We start from the raw sequence: 17,827 nt of genomic DNA on the forward strand, positions 1-17,827 counted from the left end.
CCACAGAAGACCATTTAAAGCTACATGTACATGCCCCAAAAGATCAAAACTGTTTCAGTGTACAGTATGCGGAAACAAACAAACAAACAAACAGAAGGATTACTCTTTAAATCATCTATGTACATAAAAATCATTTTGAATGCTTAGTTTTTAACATTAATCAAATTGAAATGTATGAAAAAATTGGTAATACTGAAAAACAATTCCACTTACAAAGAGTAGATTAAAAGTGTGTAACCCTGCAAGTTAATTATGTCAACAAAAGCTTATTAGAGTCAGAAGTTACAACAACCAATTCATATGGTCCCTCTCTTCTAACATATTGACTGTGTTTATTTTAAATACATATTGGAGCAATTTAAGGAGTCCTCCCATGGATGGACTGTTACTACAACTGGAAATTTTGTTCTGCTCTGTTGCCTCTGTAAGCTCAGCGTAGCAACGCAAACCACTTCTCAACCTTGAACTACTACAGCTGTCATACAGTAGTTCAAGGTCTACTGTGTGACAGCTGTAGTCAAACATGGTGACATTGCCTTAGGTAAAAACGTGGTGTAAAGGATGGGTATAGATTGTTAACAGTGACTACATTTTCAAAATTGTCCAGTAGTAACCATGTTAACCACTGAGCCCAGTTTATTAGTGTAGAAATGATCTACCTTTACCAGCTATATCTCAAAAGACTTAACAACACAGCAGATCAACACCTTTCAGTGCTATAGCAAAGCTATGATAAACTCACTTCCAACAAAGACAATCCATCTTTTGCCCTGCTCAGGGATAACCCAATGTAGATGGTGTGCAATGAAAATAACAGGCCCCTTTACCCAGATACATCACAGATGGTAAACATCTGCTTCCACTGACTCATTTCAGGGAAGAATAGTCTTCCTAAATGTAGTGCACTGTACTGAACCACAGCTACCTGAATACACTTTCTGAGATTGCTGCTGCCAAAAGACATTTAATCGGTTATTAAATCGAAGGGTTTACTTGCATCTTTAAGTGGTAATGGGTATAGGGAAAATATGAGCATTTTTCATACGGTGAAAAAAAATGCATACATAAAAATTATTTAAAAATAACAATAAAGTGAAAATCTTACTGGCTGAATGCAGTCTTTAAAAAGTGGAGGAGAGGGAAAAGCAGCAAAGATCAACACTCCAACATAAAGGTAGGTTAGCCCCACTAAAAGATAAGCCACAGACAGGTCACGCACCTGAAAACATACCAAATTTACCTTAGATGCATCAGAATTAAAGCTTTTGATACTGAATTGTGTCATCTAAATTTACTTAGCAAAAAACAGATTTGAAGAGTACTAATATTTGGAAGAACATGGATAAATAACACTCACATTGTTCTTTTGGTCCTTGTTGTTCTTCATTAATGTGATGATGCAGTTGTGAATGAAGAAGGCCAGAGTGAGAACACCAGTGAGCTGAGGGAAGAGCAATCTGAACTCTGAAAGATCATAATTAAAACATAGATACATTCTTTAATGTAAAGAAACTGAGAACACACACAGACACACACACATCAGGCATAACATAACCATCTGCCTAATATTGTGTTGATCTGCCTTATGCTTTCAAAACAGCCCTCACCCATCAAGGCATGGACTCCACAAGACCCCTGAAAGTGTGCTGTGTTATTTAGCACCAAGATGTTAGCAACAGATTTTTCAACTGCTGCAAATTACAATGTGGGGCCTTCATGGATCGGACTTGGTTGTTCAACACATCACACAGATACTTGAATAAATTAAGATCTGGGGAATTTGGAAACCAAGTCAACACCTCAAACTTCTTGTTGTTCTCCTCAAACATTCCTGAAACATTTTAGCTTTGTGACAACGCACATTGTCCTGCTGAAAGCACCGCAGCAATCAAGGAATATAGTTTTTATGAAAGGGTACGCATGTTCTACAATGCTTAGGTAGGTGGTATGTATTAAAGTAACATCCACATGGATGGCAAGACCCAAGGTTTTCCAGCAGAACATCAGCCAAACCATCACACTGCCTCTGCTGGTTTACCTCCTGCCCATAGTTCATCCTGGTGGCAGAATGAAGCAACGCACATGTACCCGGCCATCCACATAAAAAAAAACATGATTCCTCAGATCAGGGCACCCCCTACCAGTGCTCCATGTCCTAGTTCTCAATCTCACATGCCCATTCTTGGCACTTTTGGCAGTGGACAGGTGTCAGTATGTGCACTCTGGCTGATCTGAGGATATGGCCCATATGCAGAAAACTGCAATGTACTGCGTATTCTAACACCTTTTTTATCAGAACTAGCATTACATTATTGAGCAATTAGAGCAACAGTAGCTCAACTGTTGGATCAAACCACATGGGCCAGCCATCCCTCCCCTTAGCACTAGTGAACCTTAGCTGCCCATGATCCTGTCACTCGTTCACCACTGGGCCACTTTTGATAAATACTGATTACTGCAGACCAACAACACCTCCACAAAAGATGCCGTTTTGGAGATGCTCTGACCAAGTCATGCAGCCATCACAATTTGGCCCTCATCAAATCTTGTCAAAATCCTTACATTTTCCCTTTTTTTCTGCTTCTTACATATCAGCTTTGAAGATAAAATGTTCACTTGCTCTGTCAGTGGTCATAATATGCCTTATTACATGGCTCCATGGGTGTACAGCCAATGGACCTCCGTTTTGCACCTCAATAATATAATATTTAGATTTTCAGCTGGTGTCATGACTTTTTGCACCTCCCTTTCTTCATGTGCTTTTTCCCTGTGTTATTTCATATTATTACACAATTTATGGACATCTTTGGTGTCATTTCTTTCGGTTATTACCAATATCTACATATACATCTACATTCCTGTTGAAAGACACTCAAAGAAGCATTAACACCAGTTTTACCTGGAACATAGAATTCTGTTTTGTCAAACCAGTGGAATTCCAGGTGAAAGCCTAGGCGGACAGCTTTGACAGTGACCAAAACAATCAGGTAGACCACTGATATGGTGCCTGTACAAAATGGATGAATGACATCAATACATTAATGGATGAATTGCTGATGCAACACAGAAAGCAGATTAATCAAGCCCCACAGTTAACAATGAATTGACGTATCTCTACTCTACATTAGAGTATGCTTATTTAACTAAGTACAAATGTTAAATAAAGGAAAACCATGATCAGTATTGCACTTCACCACTCATTCATCTTTGAGCAAATGTGAAATTCTTAATGAGAAGACACCAGTCTTAACTCCATGTCTACAAAGAAAAGGATCTAGCCATTTTTTCGAGCCTTCAGTCAAAATGATGTGACAAAAAGAATACATTTCTATGCTGGCCCCTTTTTAATCAAATGCCAACAGTGCATTGTAAAGAAATTCCAGTACCCTCTATATACGAAGCCCAAGTTTTCTGACTAATCTAAAACAATGCGACTGCCGTTGGTAAATAGAACGGTTCTTATGTAGCGCTTTTATACTCTACTCGAGCACTTAAAGTGCTTTATACTACAATATGCCTCCCCCACTCATAGAAGTTTTCTTCTAAGCTTCGGTACTTTCTATCTAACATTCATACACATCCTCACATTTCGATGGCTGCATTGAAGAGCAACCTGGGCTTATCTTGCTCAAGGATATTTTGGCATGCAGACTGGAGCAGCCAGGGATTGAAAGATAAATGAGTGGACAATGCTGAAAAAACTGAAAGCGTTTTTTTTTTCCATCTGGATAATCCTGATACATTCCCACCCAGGGTGGGGTCGCTGTGGCTCCAGTCAACCTCTTGATGTCTTACCCAGGAAAGTGAATCTTGCAAAGAAGGACGCTGAGCGGAAGCAGAGCAGTGGAAGAAGCAGAATGATGAGATAGAAGGGGACAGTGTTGGTTTTACTCCAGTAGCGTTCAAAAGGGTTCACATCGGACATATTTCCATTGTCACTGAGGAAAAGGGTGCTGATGGTGTTGTTCCCTCCAGGGTTAGTATTTGGGTAAGGGCAGATGACTGGTGAACAAATTAACAGAATATCAGCAAACACTGTTAATTAACTGGGTAACACAAAATTATAAAATGCACCAGATCAAAGGCATAAAGTACATCTTTGTTTTCAGTCACATGCTTTTCCAGTCTCCTTTTGCTTTTTGCCTAACCGCTGTCTGTTTGGTGGTCTTTGTGAGGAGGTTCACTAATATTATTTCATTTCAAACATTTTGCCTCTAGATTTAACCATCAGACATTCCCAGACTTTTATTCTAAAACTAATTCTAACTTTAATAAAAATCTGAAAACAGACTGGAAATATGGGCCAAAAAGCTTTAACTTTTACAATATTTAGTATGCAGGTGGTCTATGTCCTCTTTACAAAGCAGTAACTTTGTGATTCCCTGGATGTGAATTATTTACTTGGAATTTATAACCTTTTTTGAAAGGTATATGATAAAGCTGAAACTTTGCATACAGCAAGTGACTTACCTTTTTCTGAGCCATTGGTTTCCAACTCTGAATCTGACACATTGATATTGTGAACATGGTCTATGGACAGAGAAGAGGAAGCCATCGGTTAAGAGAAACGAGCCTTCTTGCAAAAGCCAAAAGCTTGATAAAGCAAATAATGAATTTACATCTTTCTGCACAATGTCTTTGTGTAATGCAAATGTCTTCTGTGCAAATTTCAGAGATCTTCTCAGTGTTTCTTGCCTTGAGTGGTAACTTCTGTGTATTTAAACAGAAATTGAAAAATAATGTAACAATATCTTTTAGATCATCCAATGGCTTAACCTCAGCGAAAAAAAAAGTTATTACAAACATCAGGCCCACTATGTGTCATATTAATTAAAGTTAATTAAAGCTTGCAGAGCTGTGAGTTTTGTTTTTGCTTAAAATGTTTCTGAAGTCACTGTGCTGCACATATGGTAACATAAACAAGGATTAACATGTCAAACAATAGTATAGAATGACATAATTCCACTCTTTTGCAGATAAAACCATTGTTTCTTACTGTAAATAAACTGCCCAGTGTTGAAGAGGAAGTTGGACATGAGTACCCAGTAGACTACCATAGCTCCAACAAGTGACACCATTGAGAACATCAAGCTGGACCACTGACCAACTTTTCCAAAATAGTACTGACAGACATCAGGGAATTCCCAGTCTGATGTGTCCACACAGGCTAGGAGAGCACAAAGAATAATTACAGAGGTAAATACTTGGTTCCCAAATATGACATTAATATATCACAAAAGCTTTTCCATAGTACACAGTGGTGACAAACGTGAACTTTATGAGCTAACATTCTTTTGCAAAGTCATTTAGTAAATGCAGCAGCATAAATTGTTTTTTTGATTCAGGAATAATGTTCGATAAGTTCAGTGTTAAGCTTCACCATTTTATTTAGGCTGAATTCATTTGCTCTGTACCTTCTGTCTTAACAATAACTTCTTGTAACTATGCCAAAAATATACCGGTGCAACCATGATCTAAAAGCAAGTGTTTAGATGTATTAACAACACTGCATATTCGCATGTAACAAGTAGTTAACTCATATTTATACAAATACACTTTTTTTTTTTAATCTCTCATTTCATCTAGTTATCAATTTCACTCAGGAGGAAATATCCTAGATATATGTACAAAGCAAGCAAAGAGCTTTTCAAGTTAAATTGATGGAATTTCTTTGACTCGCTGATACAGTCAGCATATTCCATGTCCACCTGCTAAGAGCAGACTTCAGTAAAGGTTTGAAACATTATAAGTAGGTAAGATGAAAGCTGTTGCTGCTGTCTTCAGGTCACGGAGTGTAAAAGCTTTTAAACTACAGTAGTAAGGAATACTCCATAGATCAGGCTCTGACTGATATTAAACAGAGCTTCCGGCGCCCCCCGTGTGCGGCAGCCTGTTACAGCAGCTCTGCTCATTCTGAGTTTCTTTCTTTCTTATCTTTTCTTCTCGTAATTTTTTATAACTAACGTATCAGTAATTAGACTCTGCAACCATGTTCTACCGTTTTGTGCTAGTTCTGGTCGTTTTTCTTAGTTTATTTCTACTTTTTTCACGCGTGTTTGGGGACCCAGAGCAGGGATCCTTTGTTTACAGTAAGGATCAGCTGTTAGCGCTGCGTCCCGCAGCGGTACTGCCGGCGGACAGACCCGACATTCCCAGCGAGCTGAGGAGGAAAAGACGGGGGTGTCGTGCTGGGAAGGAGCGCCGTCGCCCGAGAAGGAGACGTTATCGACCATCTCTTCCTTCTGTAATCATTGGAAACGTAAGATCTTTGCCCAATAAGATGGATGAACTCACGTCGCTAACCTGGTCACAGAGGGAGTACCGGCAATGTAGCATCATGATGCTAACGGAGTCGTGGCTAACACCGCTAACTCCGGACACAAGCGTGACACTACCGGGATTTCAGATGCTGCGAGCGGACAGGACGAGAGACAGCGGTAAGAGGAAAGGAGGGGGACTGGCAGTTTTTGTGAACGACAGATGGTGTAACCCTGGGCACATCACTGAGCTGTTAGCCGTTAGCATGCGTCCGTACTATCTGCCCCGGGAATTCTCGCATGTTATCGCAATAACAGCGTATGTCCCCCCCTCGGCCAACGCGGATGCAGCCTGTGACACTCTCCACTCAGTGGTCAGCAGACTGCAAACACAATCTCCGAGAGCCCTTCTCATAATATCAGGGGACTTCAATCATGCCTCTTTGGACTCCACACTGCCCACCTTCACCCAGTATGTGACCTGCTCAACCAGAGACAATAAAACACTGGACTTACTGTATGCCAATGCTGAAGAGGCATACAGTTCATCACCTCTCCCTCCACTGGGCAAATCTGACCACAACCTGGTGCACCTTGTCCCTGTGTATGAGCCCTTAGTGCGCAGGGTGCCACCAGCCACCCGCACAGTGCAGAGATGGTCAGAGGAGAGCGAGGAGGCTCTTAAGGACTGTTTTGAGTCGACTGTGTGGGAGGTGATCTGTGACGACCATGGAGAGGACATCGACAGCCTTACTACATGCATTACTGACTATATTAATTTCTGTGTGGATAACACCGTACCTACCAGGACTGTACGGTGTTTCTCCAACAACAAACCTTGGATTACCCCAGAAATTAAAGCTGTCCTCAAGCAGAAGAGGAGGGCCTTCAAATCCAAAGACAAAGAGGAGTTGAAAAGGGTGCAGAGAGAGTTGAGGGGACTGATAAGGAATGGGAAGGACAGCTACAGGCAGAAGATGGAGAACCAGCTTCAGCAAAACAACGTTGGTGAAGTCTGGAGAGGCCTCAGAACCATCTCAGGCCACAAACAGCAGAACTCTCTGCCTGGGAGGGATGTGAGATGGGCAAATGAACTGAATCATTTCTTCAACAGATTTGATTCAGCCATGAGGCAGTCTGCAACATCGGCTGCAGACTCACCCACCCCCACTGCTGCTGTTCCACCTCAGACACTTCACACCTCCTCTATTCACCCTGCTCACTCCTCCCCACCCCCAACAACAGCATCCAATACACACTCAACACAAGGCTCCAGCCTGTCTCTCTCAACCACCCAGGTTAGGAGGGAACTGAGGAGGATTAATGGCAAGAAGGCAGCGGGCCCAGATGGCATCAGCTCGAGGGTCGTCAGGTCCTGCGCGGACCAACTGTGTGGGGTGATGGAGCACCTCTTCAACCTGAGCCTGAGGTTGGGAAGAGTCCCACAGCTCTGGAAAACCTCCTGTGTTGTACCAGTGCCAAAGACTTCACGCCCCAAGGACCTCAACAGCTACAGGCCGGTGGCTCTGACATCCCACCTGATGAAGACCCTGGAGCGGTTGGTCCTGGCTCAGCTTCGGCGCCTAACAAGCTCATCACTGGACCCACTTCAGTTTGCCTACCAGCCTGGCATTGGAGCGGATGATGCCGTCATTCACCTCCTACATCGTTCCCTCGCTCACCTGGAGACCGCTGGAAGCACTGTGAGAATCATGTTCTTTGATTTCTCCAGTGCCTTCAACACCATTCTTCCCTCGGTTCTAAAGGACAAGCTGGTGAACTCTGGAGTGGACCATCACCTCACTACCTGGATCCTGGACTACCTCACCGACCGACCACAGTATGTGAGGACTCAGGGCTGTATGTCGGACAGGGTCGTCTGCAGTACGGGGGCCCCACAGGGAACGGTTCTGGCTCCGTTCCTCTTCACCATCTACACTGCAGACTTCTCCCACAATTCCACCCAGTGCTTCCTGCAGAAGTTCTCTGATGACTCTGCAATAGTCGGCCTCATCACTGATGGGGACGACAAGGAGTACAGAGGACTGACTCAAGACTTTGTGGACTGGTGCCAGCTGAACTACCTCCAGATCAACGCCAGTAAAACCAAGGAGCTGGTGGTAGACTTCCGCAGGCACAAGCATTCTCCACTGCAACCACTGAACATCCAGGGTATGGACATTGAGGCTGTGGACAGCTACAGGTACCTTGGTGTTCATCTGAACAACAGACTGGACTGGACTCATAACTCAGACGCCCTCTACAGGAAAGGGCAGAGCAGGTTGTACCTGCTGCGGAGACTCAGGTCGTTTGGGGTGGAGGGCCCACTCCTGAAGACCTTCTATGACTCTGTGGTGGCTTCTGCTATCTTTTATGGTGTGGTCTGCTGGGGCGGCAGCATCTCTGCTGGGGACAGGAAGAGACTGAACAGGGTGATCCGAAGGGCCAGCTCTGTTCTAGGATGCCCTCTGGACCCAGTGGAGGTGGTGAGTGACAGGAGAATGGCGGCTAAGCTGTCATCCCTGTTGGACAACGTCTCCCACCCCATGCAGCAGACTGTGACAGCACTGAGCAGCTCCTTCAGTGGGAGACTGCGGCACCCACGGTGTGGGACGGAGAGATTTCGCAGGTCTTTCCTCCCCACTGCTGTCAGACTCCACAACAAAGACTTTAACTGAACAAACACACACATCCACACATGTGCAATAACACTAAGTGCAATAATCCTTTCTGGCATCGTTGTATTTTTACTCAGTTGTATATAGCATTCGTATTCTATTTTTATCTTATTGTATATTTTTATTCTATTTTATTCTACTGTATATAGTATATTATTTTATTCTATTCTGTACAGCTGTGTACTGTATTTATTCTTATTGTATTCTAATTTTTGCGTCATAACTTTTGCACTGTCCACTTCCTGCTGTGACAAAACAAATTTTCCACGTGTGGGACTAATAAAGGTTATCTTATCTTATCTTATCTTATAAATACAGCAGTGACATTCCTGTACAGTGATCACCCAAAAATGTAACACTTTGCAGAAGACAGACTTGTCTTCATAAACTGCAACTTCTGATAAATCCCAATAAATACATTAGTTTTCATCATGCATTTTGGGGAATAAATTGCTCTATAGATCAGGTTCTGAATGATACTGGAACAAAACATTCTGTAAAATCTTTATGATGCAGACACTGAAAAAAAGTGTTGGGCAGAGAATAAGAGGGGAAAAACATTTAATTTTAAGTATAAACAGGTACTCTATTTTTTAAATTTATGGGTATAATTGTCTTTCTGGCCTGCAAATTATAAAGAGCATAATTAATCAGTTATGCTAAAGTGAATGACAACATATTAAAGAAATGCTAACAACAAAAAACATAACTGCTCTCTCACAAAGAACCCTATACAATGTGTATGTTGAGAATTTGCCATTAGCCTTAATTTTGCATACTAATATGGAATGAAAAATATTTTTCTAGCATTTGAGATCTGAAACAAGCCATTGTGAACTAGGTACTATTGTAAACTTTTTGAAAGCTGTTAGTATTGGTCTATTAATCCCAAACCTAGTTTGTAAAAATTACTTACGTATTGACTTTGGTGATTTGAGGACAATATAACAACAATACAGCATCAGCAGGCCTATGAAGATGACAATGAAGACTCCAAGGGTGAAACCAGCCTGAAATAAAGTCAAAATTGTATATTTATTTTGAGCTTTTGGCCTCTACACTAACCTTTATTTGAACAAAGTTCTCAAACAAAGGTTGTTGTTTTGTTTTTTAATGTGATTTTAGGTGTGGTTTTGAATGAGCTGAAAACATCAAGTATGTAAACTGAATCACATCACCTGCTTTATACCCCAAGGAATGCTGAGTATAGATGTGCCCATCATTGTGTTCCATATAGCAAATCTGGGACAAGAAAAATAAATAAATAAATCAAAGCAGTTAAATGCATCCAGTTAAGTACAAAGAAAGCATGTAGCTTTCACATGCTTTGTGCAGTGGATTTCACATTTTACTACTGCTAGGGCTTACATGGTGATGATACTGGGGTTTTTAGAGGTATGATCACTGCCTGGGACCTTGAAAGCTGTTCCCAGTGGACTATAGATGTAGATCTCATCTGGCTGGGGAATCACGTGATCTGGAGGACTCTAGGGAGGAAAAATGGAGAGGTGAAGGTAAAGATTTCAGAAAAGTGCATGTCATGACGTCTTAGAATTACAAAGATAACTTTAATAGCATTCCCCCTATTAAGGTAGGTTTGCTTCATTTTCAGATCTTCAGTTTGTAATTCAGTGTTACTACAAAACTTTGAAAAGAAGAAGATTAGGAGGTAGCTGATAACCCCTTATGGCCTGTATTTATATAGCGCCTTACTAGTCCCTAAGGACCCCAAAGCGCTTTACATATCCAGTCATCCACCCATTCACACACACATTCACACACTGGTGATGGCAAGCTACATTGTAGCCACAGCCACCCTGGGGCGCACTGACAGAGGCGAGGCTGCCGGACACTGGCGCCACCGGGCCCTCTGACCACCACCAGTAGGCAACGGGTGAAGTGTCTTGCCCAAGGACACAACGACCGAGACTGTCCAAGCCAGGGCTCGAACCGGCAACCTTCCGATTACAAGATGAACTCCCAACTCTTGAGCCACGATCGCCCCTTAGAATCTGAAGTTATAACCATGTAGCAATAACTTTTTTTTTCTGTGAGAATTCATGAAATGAAAAGCAACTATGTGCTAACATATCCAGTGGATGGAAACATAATTGCAATAGAAAGGCAAATTAAAATTATTTTAAGTAAAAATAAAAACAGATGACAAGAGAAACAACAATACAGATGCTTTGACACAGGTGCACTGCATGGGACAACCAGGGCTTAAAGTGGATCTTGGCAGGTGGGAGAATCCCAAGATCTGATGTAGCAGTGCAGCAGGAAAAATGACTCACCTCAAAATGAACAAGTAGCTTTGTACTCTGAACTCTGGTAGTTTTTACAGATCTGTTTTCTTTTTGGACAGGCTATGTGATCAATTGACCTGTACTGCCTCTATGGCTCTGAGGCAGCTTTTTGTGGATTTAGCCAACTGGATTTTCCAATACATTCTGACATGTTACATGCCCTATTGATCTATCATGGCTTCCTTCCAAAAATTTGGAACTTTAAAAGCATTAGTTAAGGTTATCAGCTTAAACTTAGGACTTCTTTCAAGTAATATAAATTATTACAGTCCATAATACCAATTTATATAGCCTGAGATCGATCACTGATCAAAGACCATTGATCAAAGACGACTGATCAATGGTCATGAGTACCATTTACAATACTGTGATTGCAGCCATTCTCCAACTCTGTGAATGGTACTCATGGCAATTGATCAGTGGTCTTTGATCAGTGGTCATGACAATTTGCATATTAACTATCAAGGAACTGACCTCACACCATATTGTTCATTAAATGGGCTGGTTTAAGTTATTGTGCAAATACACTGTTTATAAGGTTGGGGAAACCTGCAGTCAGCTTAGACCAAAGAAGTCACTTGGATGAGTGACGAAACCTTTCTCCCACTGAATACGCTACGTCCAGATGAGCATAAATTAAACCCCAAAAGGTTGATTATCTAGTGCCTTCAAAAAACATTTTATTAACTGGTGACCTGTCCAGAGTATATATACCCTGTCTCTTATGGCAGCTGGGATAAGCTTCAGTGCCCTGTGGCCCTAATTTGTATAAGATTGATAAATGGATGGATATTTCAGCTACAAAATACTGTTACTTGCTAGAAAAAAAATCAGACCGCTAAGTACAATGAAAACATATTTACTGAGCTCTTTTAGAAGCGTAACACAGTATATGGCATTACCTGTGTCTTCCAAAGAAAAACAACTTTGCTTACACTCAGTGCCCTTTTGTACAGCTAGATGCTAAAGGTAATCTATAATTTTATGCAGATAGGAGTAATCTCTTCCACGGTGACAGTGCTCAAAATTAGGGCTGTATGGAGGAACTAATAGCTAGTATTAAAATTACACAAGTTATTTCAAGTTAATTTCATAAATGTTTTGGGCAAATGTGTTAACACCATTTTGGATTAACACGTTTGCCATTGTTGGAAAACCACTAGCATTTATGTGAATTTTCTTTAACTTCCTGAAGTTTTTATTTCAATTTCTGTTAGACAGTGAATACAAGGATTCTTATATGTGTCTATGTGCCAGTCAGTTTTTTGTGACTACATACTCATCCATGAAAACTTTAAATTAGGAATCCCTACTACATCACGCGGTCACCAGCTCTCCATGCCTGTGTCTACAACAAAGAATAATCAAGGCTTTCTAAAGGCTTTCATGCCAAAATGCAGTTTTTTTGGATTAAAGCCATGCAATGAATAAATGCTTTTAAAATTGTATTTAATAATATTGAATTTGTCACCAATCTGTTGGTCAAAACATGTTATAAGCTTTATGTTGCTACTGTGTTTTGTTTTGGGGGTTTTTAAGTGGTTTGCACTTGGCAAATTTTTTTGCCCAGAAGCTATGGTTGTGATGCATTCATGGTTGTGACAATAAACTCGACTTACCAATTGTCGATCAGAAGACCCCATGAGTCTGCTGTAGTAGTGTAATCTGCTGTTGAGTACAGCAGCCTCCGCAGATACTGTCTCTTGAGGGCCATCATTTATAATGTTCTTGCGTTCCACATGGAAAGGCCTGGAAGATGTCAATAAAAATCATGCATTTTTCAAGTCACGTAAAAACACATAACTTCTTTGATTTCACTGCATACAGTAAGGATTTGCACAATTTACATTTTTTATATTATTTAAAGTATAATATGTTACAATCAGATGAGGCCTTATAAACAGTTTCACACAAAAGTGAATACACACCCCACATTTTTGTAAATATTTTGTTATATCTTTTCATGGGACAACATTGAAGATATGGCACTTTGATACAATGTAAAGTAGTCAGTGCACAGCTTGAAACAGTGTAAACTTGCTGTCCTCTCTAAATAACTCAAGACACCTTCATTATTGAATAAACCTCTGGCAACAAAAGTGAGTACACCCCTAAGTGCACTCACACTCTCTCATACTGGTCACTGGAAGTCTAACAAGGCACATCATGGCAAAGAATTCTATGAGGATCTGAAAAAAAGAATTGTTACTCTACATAAAGATGGCCTAGGCTATAAGAATATTGCCAACACCCTGAAACTGAGCTGCAGCATACTGGTCAAGACCATACAGTAGTTTGACGGAACAGGTTCCATTCAGAACAACCTCGCTATTGTCGACCAAAGAAGTTGAGTGCACGTGGGATGTCATTGTTTGGGGCTGCATGAGTGCTGCTGGCACTGGGGGGCTACAGTAAATTGAGGTAACTATGAATGCCAACATGTCCTGTGACATACTGAAGCAGAGCATGATCCCCTCCCTTCAGAAACTGGGCCATAGGACAGTGTTCCAATATGATAACAACCCCAAACACACCTCCAAAAAGACCAGTGCCTTGCTATATAAACTCAGGGTAAAGGCACTTGGCTGGCCAAGCATCCACCAGCTCCATGATGTCATCATGGAGGAGTGCAAGAGGAATCTAGTGGGACCCTGTGAAGCTCTAGTGAACTCCATGCCCAGAGTTAAGGCAGTGTTGGAAAATAATGGTTGCCACACAAAATATTGACACTTTGGAGACAGTTTGGACATTTTCACTTAGGGGTGTACTCCCTTTTGTTGCCAGCAGTTTAGACATTAATGGCTGTATGTTGAGTTATTTTTAGGTGTCAGCATTTTTACACTGTTATACAAGCTGTACACTGACTAATTTACATTGTATCAAAGTGTCTTATTGCCAATGTTGTCCCATGAAAAGACATAATAAAATTTCAACAAAAATGTGAGGGGTGTACTCACTTTTGTGACACACTGTAGCTTGACTAAGAAAATTCATGCATTAAAGCATGAATATTTGAGATTTGAGAGGTTCTAATCATTGTGTGAACTGGATTAAAACTCACTAACACAGGAAATGGTGCTAGGAAAATGAAGTACTCACACATCTCACAACTAACATCTTAGTATTTGCTTGCTAAGTGAATTCCAAGAAGTCAAGGTAATAAAGCACCTTGTTTATTATCTAGCAATGAAATGAACAACATGAACCTATGGCATGTGACAGGCAGGAGAGAAACTGATTCATACTTTGTACTGATTAGCACAGCATTTACCTTTTAGTTCTCAAGTCTAGCGAATTTGTGGAGTCTCTTTGCAAGTAGTCCTCTCCAGTCTGCTCTGAACTCAGCAAAGGCCTGGAGTCATCCTCCATGATTCTACTGACTTGCAGCTCTAGCTTCTCAACAGGTGTCACCTAACTGGAAGCATACATGTTACAAAATCTAAACACATACAACCACAGCAAACATAAGATATTGTTTAGTACAATTGTTTGTTTAATTGTGTGCAGATCAACATTTTTCAAGGTAATTTTTGAATGTGTGGGTTTATATTCCAGATGTGCTTACTTCACCATTTTGTAAAAATTAACCCGTATTAAAGTAATCCAGTGCAAAAAATAACTATTGATAGTTCATTTGGCAAACGTCATTTTCACAACTGTCAAAAAAAAACGGTTTTAAGCAAGGCTCATGTTGCTGCAAGGATGTAACTTGGCTTAACACAGTTGCTAGTCCCATTAGGACCCCTCTTCCTTTGGGCTGTCAAAAGTCTGTTAATTTTAAAGCTTTGAAAGCCGAGTACCCGCAAGAGCGTGAATCTGCTGCAGCACAGCATTGCCAATGCTATGAACTGCAAACGCCTGTAGAGTGAAGATTGCTGTAAAGGTCATTAGGAATCCACTGCCCTCTCTGCAGAGGATCAACTATCAAAAAACCCACACAACCCTCGACAAAATCTGTTCACACTTCTACCCTGAGGCTGCAGGTATAGAAGTGTGAAATCTAGGACCTGTAAACAAAAGAACTCAATGCCATTAGACTCCAAAACACATGACAGGAGTTTATAACCTCAGATTACCTCAATCTACATTCCTGCACACTCAATCGCATTCTCACAGCTGTCTTGAACACCAACTGCTGTCTGCTGCACATACAACTGATGTAGTATAAATATGTACATAGCTTTTAAAGCTCTTTTTTTTTAAAATCTGCTGTGTGTTGTGTATCTCAGTACTGTGCATTTGACAAAATTTTTAAACCTGAAACTCATCTCCTTCCTTATTTCTCTTTTGAATAAAGAGACAAATGAGGAAGAAGCTTCAAAGCCATTCAAGGCTTCAACATACAACAGCTATATAAAACTTCTGAGCCACTCCACAGTTCTTCATATTTTGCTTCCAATGATCCAGATGTTCTTTGAGCAATAACTCTCCAGGCTTTCTGAAAGTCTTTCAAAGTTTCTCTTCTGGTGTTGGCTGCATTTTCACTCACTTTTAATTCAATACTAGTACCTGGCCTTTCTCAGAGGAATGTCTTTTTGTTGTTTGTTAAGCCACTTAACATTGTCCTATGAATCATCCCATTAAAAAAGCACCTAACTCAAGGGACGAGCCAGTGGAAGGATCATTATCAAGAAGCCATTCAGTAAAGCCTACGGGAAGGCCAACATACACAAAACCCACATGAAAAATAAGTGACAACAGGTCTTGTGGGTTAATGAATCCGAATTTCAGGTTCAATTAATTTTTACTTTACACAAAATGAGTGAGTGAGCTCATAAACTCAGCAGAAAGTAGTATTCATATAAACTTCTAGAGGACATAAAGTCTCCTTGGAACCACATATATTGCCATCTGATGGTATTCCCAGAGCACAGACCTCACAGAAGCAGTGCAGGATGTCTTAAAAGAATGGAATAAAAGGCAGCTGACATCCAAAGACGAGCTTTGGAATGTGTTTTCATACCAAATATCAATTTTCAAGCTTTTTAGAATTGTATAATTTCTGTTTTACATTAAATCACCACACTTATTTCACATTTTCTTAGGAAGAGCTTTTTGTTCTGCCTTTAGCGACTTAACCTCATAGACATAGTTCCGCCATGCACGTGACAACACAAATATTTCTCTGGACAAAGTAACAAGTCGATACTGAGATATAATAATCCATAGTGAATTCCTACCGAAACCATATTTCTACACAGATACGTACTTTTTACGTAAATTTTAAAGATTCTTATACTCAAAGTCACGTACAGTAAAGCTCAGACACTTTAAACACCTTAACGAGAGAACCTGCTGAGTGTACAACAAAGGCTGGTAGTTGAATGGCAACGTTTCGTATCTAAAAATCTCTTTTTTTAAAAAAGATGTGATGCTAGGCTTGCAGGCTTCTTTGTAGAACTCACAGTCTGCAGTGAAGTGTCCTCTCCTCGGGTCTTCAGCTCATCTCAGTTCTGCTGTCTCTGCTATTGTTTCACCTCGAAAGTTGAAGTGAAATCAAATATCAACACAGTTGTTATTCATTTTTAAGTCTAATACCACCGGTGACATCAGCTAAATATTATTCCGAAAAGAAATAATAATTAATTAATAATTATACACGACTAATGAGCCGAGCAACGGCGTAGAGGAAGAACTTAATTTACAAATACTCAGCAGTCTTCCAACTGGGTTTAGTGACGATGTGTTGGTTTTCTTCCTGTTCCTCTTCTTCTTCGTGTGTATTTAGGCCGGACGAACGCTATGCCGCCCTCCACCTTCCTCTTCTTCTTCTACCGTTAGGGGTCGCCACATATTTTCTACCGTGGTGCACCACGTTTCTGGACTTCTGATGCGACATAAACCATTTAATGTTTGCTTATAAATTTTCCAAACAGTTTGCCAAGCCTGGTTATGCCCAGCATTCAGGTACCATCAGTTGGGTGAAGGTGTAATGAGTAATTAAATCTGATTCTCAGTTTAATAAATAATATCAAGCAACTCAAACTTTCATGTGCTTCAGTCTGTATTGCTTCCAGTTATTGTCTATGAGAACTGGGCCATTTAAGGTTTGAGCATGACAACTCTTTAGAAGTTAATGGCCAGTGACTGCAAATAATTGCTGTCGCAACAGAACTTGAAATTTAGCACTTGATTTTGGTCAGATTGGTCTGAGGCCAGGAAAATGTCTCATTTTGACACTGCCCCAGGAAACTACATGGTAAATGGAAAAGGACTTTTACAGATTTACTAGAAAGAGCAATGGAGATGGAAAGGCTGTGCATCAGGTTAGAATGATTAAGAATAAGAAGATAGAGAAGGCGGGATAGTGGAAAGCTGTCAAGGCTCTCTGTGTGGCAGGTGGAGTAGGACCCACATGCAAGACTTGGAAACAGAGAAGGTAAACTAAGAGGTGGCTTTATTGGTATATGTGTGTGTGTGCGTGTGTGTGTGTGTGTGTGCGTGTGTGTGTGCGTGCGTGCTTGTGTGTGCCTTTACTTTTCTAATGCATATTACAGACTGTAACACCTGCATATGTGTAAAATGACAAATGGCCACCCCATTTGATTTCCATGCCACCCTCAGAAAACCTATGTAGACCCGCTCC

The 17,827-nt window shown here is 40.7% G+C and overlaps 1 protein-coding gene across 2 annotated transcripts in view; it reads right to left on the reverse strand.

Annotated features, from left to right (window-relative positions):
• slc38a9 (solute carrier family 38 member 9) overlaps window positions 1-16,967 on the reverse strand; it is a 25,101-nt gene extending 8,134 nt beyond the window's left edge. The window contains exons 1-13 of one of the 2 annotated variants that reach the window (XM_085464487.1): window positions 16,887-16,967; window positions 16,647-16,718; window positions 14,513-14,656; window positions 12,861-12,990; window positions 10,304-10,422; window positions 10,114-10,177; window positions 9,852-9,945; window positions 4,997-5,167; window positions 4,471-4,530; window positions 3,796-4,002; window positions 2,900-3,007; window positions 1,358-1,464; window positions 1,106-1,219 (exon numbers count right to left, since the gene is read on the reverse strand). In XM_085464487.1, coding sequence (XP_085320613.1) covers window positions 1,106-1,219; window positions 1,358-1,464; window positions 2,900-3,007; window positions 3,796-4,002; window positions 4,471-4,530; window positions 4,997-5,167; window positions 9,852-9,945; window positions 10,114-10,177; window positions 10,304-10,422; window positions 12,861-12,990; window positions 14,513-14,610 — 1,272 coding nt within the window. In that variant the 5' untranslated portion in view covers window positions 14,611-14,656; window positions 16,647-16,718; window positions 16,887-16,967. Of the gene's footprint in view, window positions 1-1,105; window positions 1,220-1,357; window positions 1,465-2,899; window positions 3,008-3,795; window positions 4,003-4,470; window positions 4,531-4,996; window positions 5,168-9,851; window positions 9,946-10,113; window positions 10,178-10,303; window positions 10,423-12,860; window positions 12,991-14,512; window positions 14,657-16,646 lie in introns of both variants that reach the window. The other variant, XM_085464488.1, reaches the window with a different exon arrangement.
• Between the last annotated feature and the right edge of the window lie 860 nt (window positions 16,968-17,827).

This window comes from Copadichromis virginalis, linkage group LG7, assembly GCF_057382275.1.
Source record: "Copadichromis virginalis isolate Kocher_CV1m ecotype Utaka linkage group LG7, C_Virginalis_male_GT1.1, whole genome shotgun sequence".
NCBI lineage: Eukaryota > Metazoa > Chordata > Actinopteri > Cichliformes > Cichlidae > Copadichromis > Copadichromis virginalis.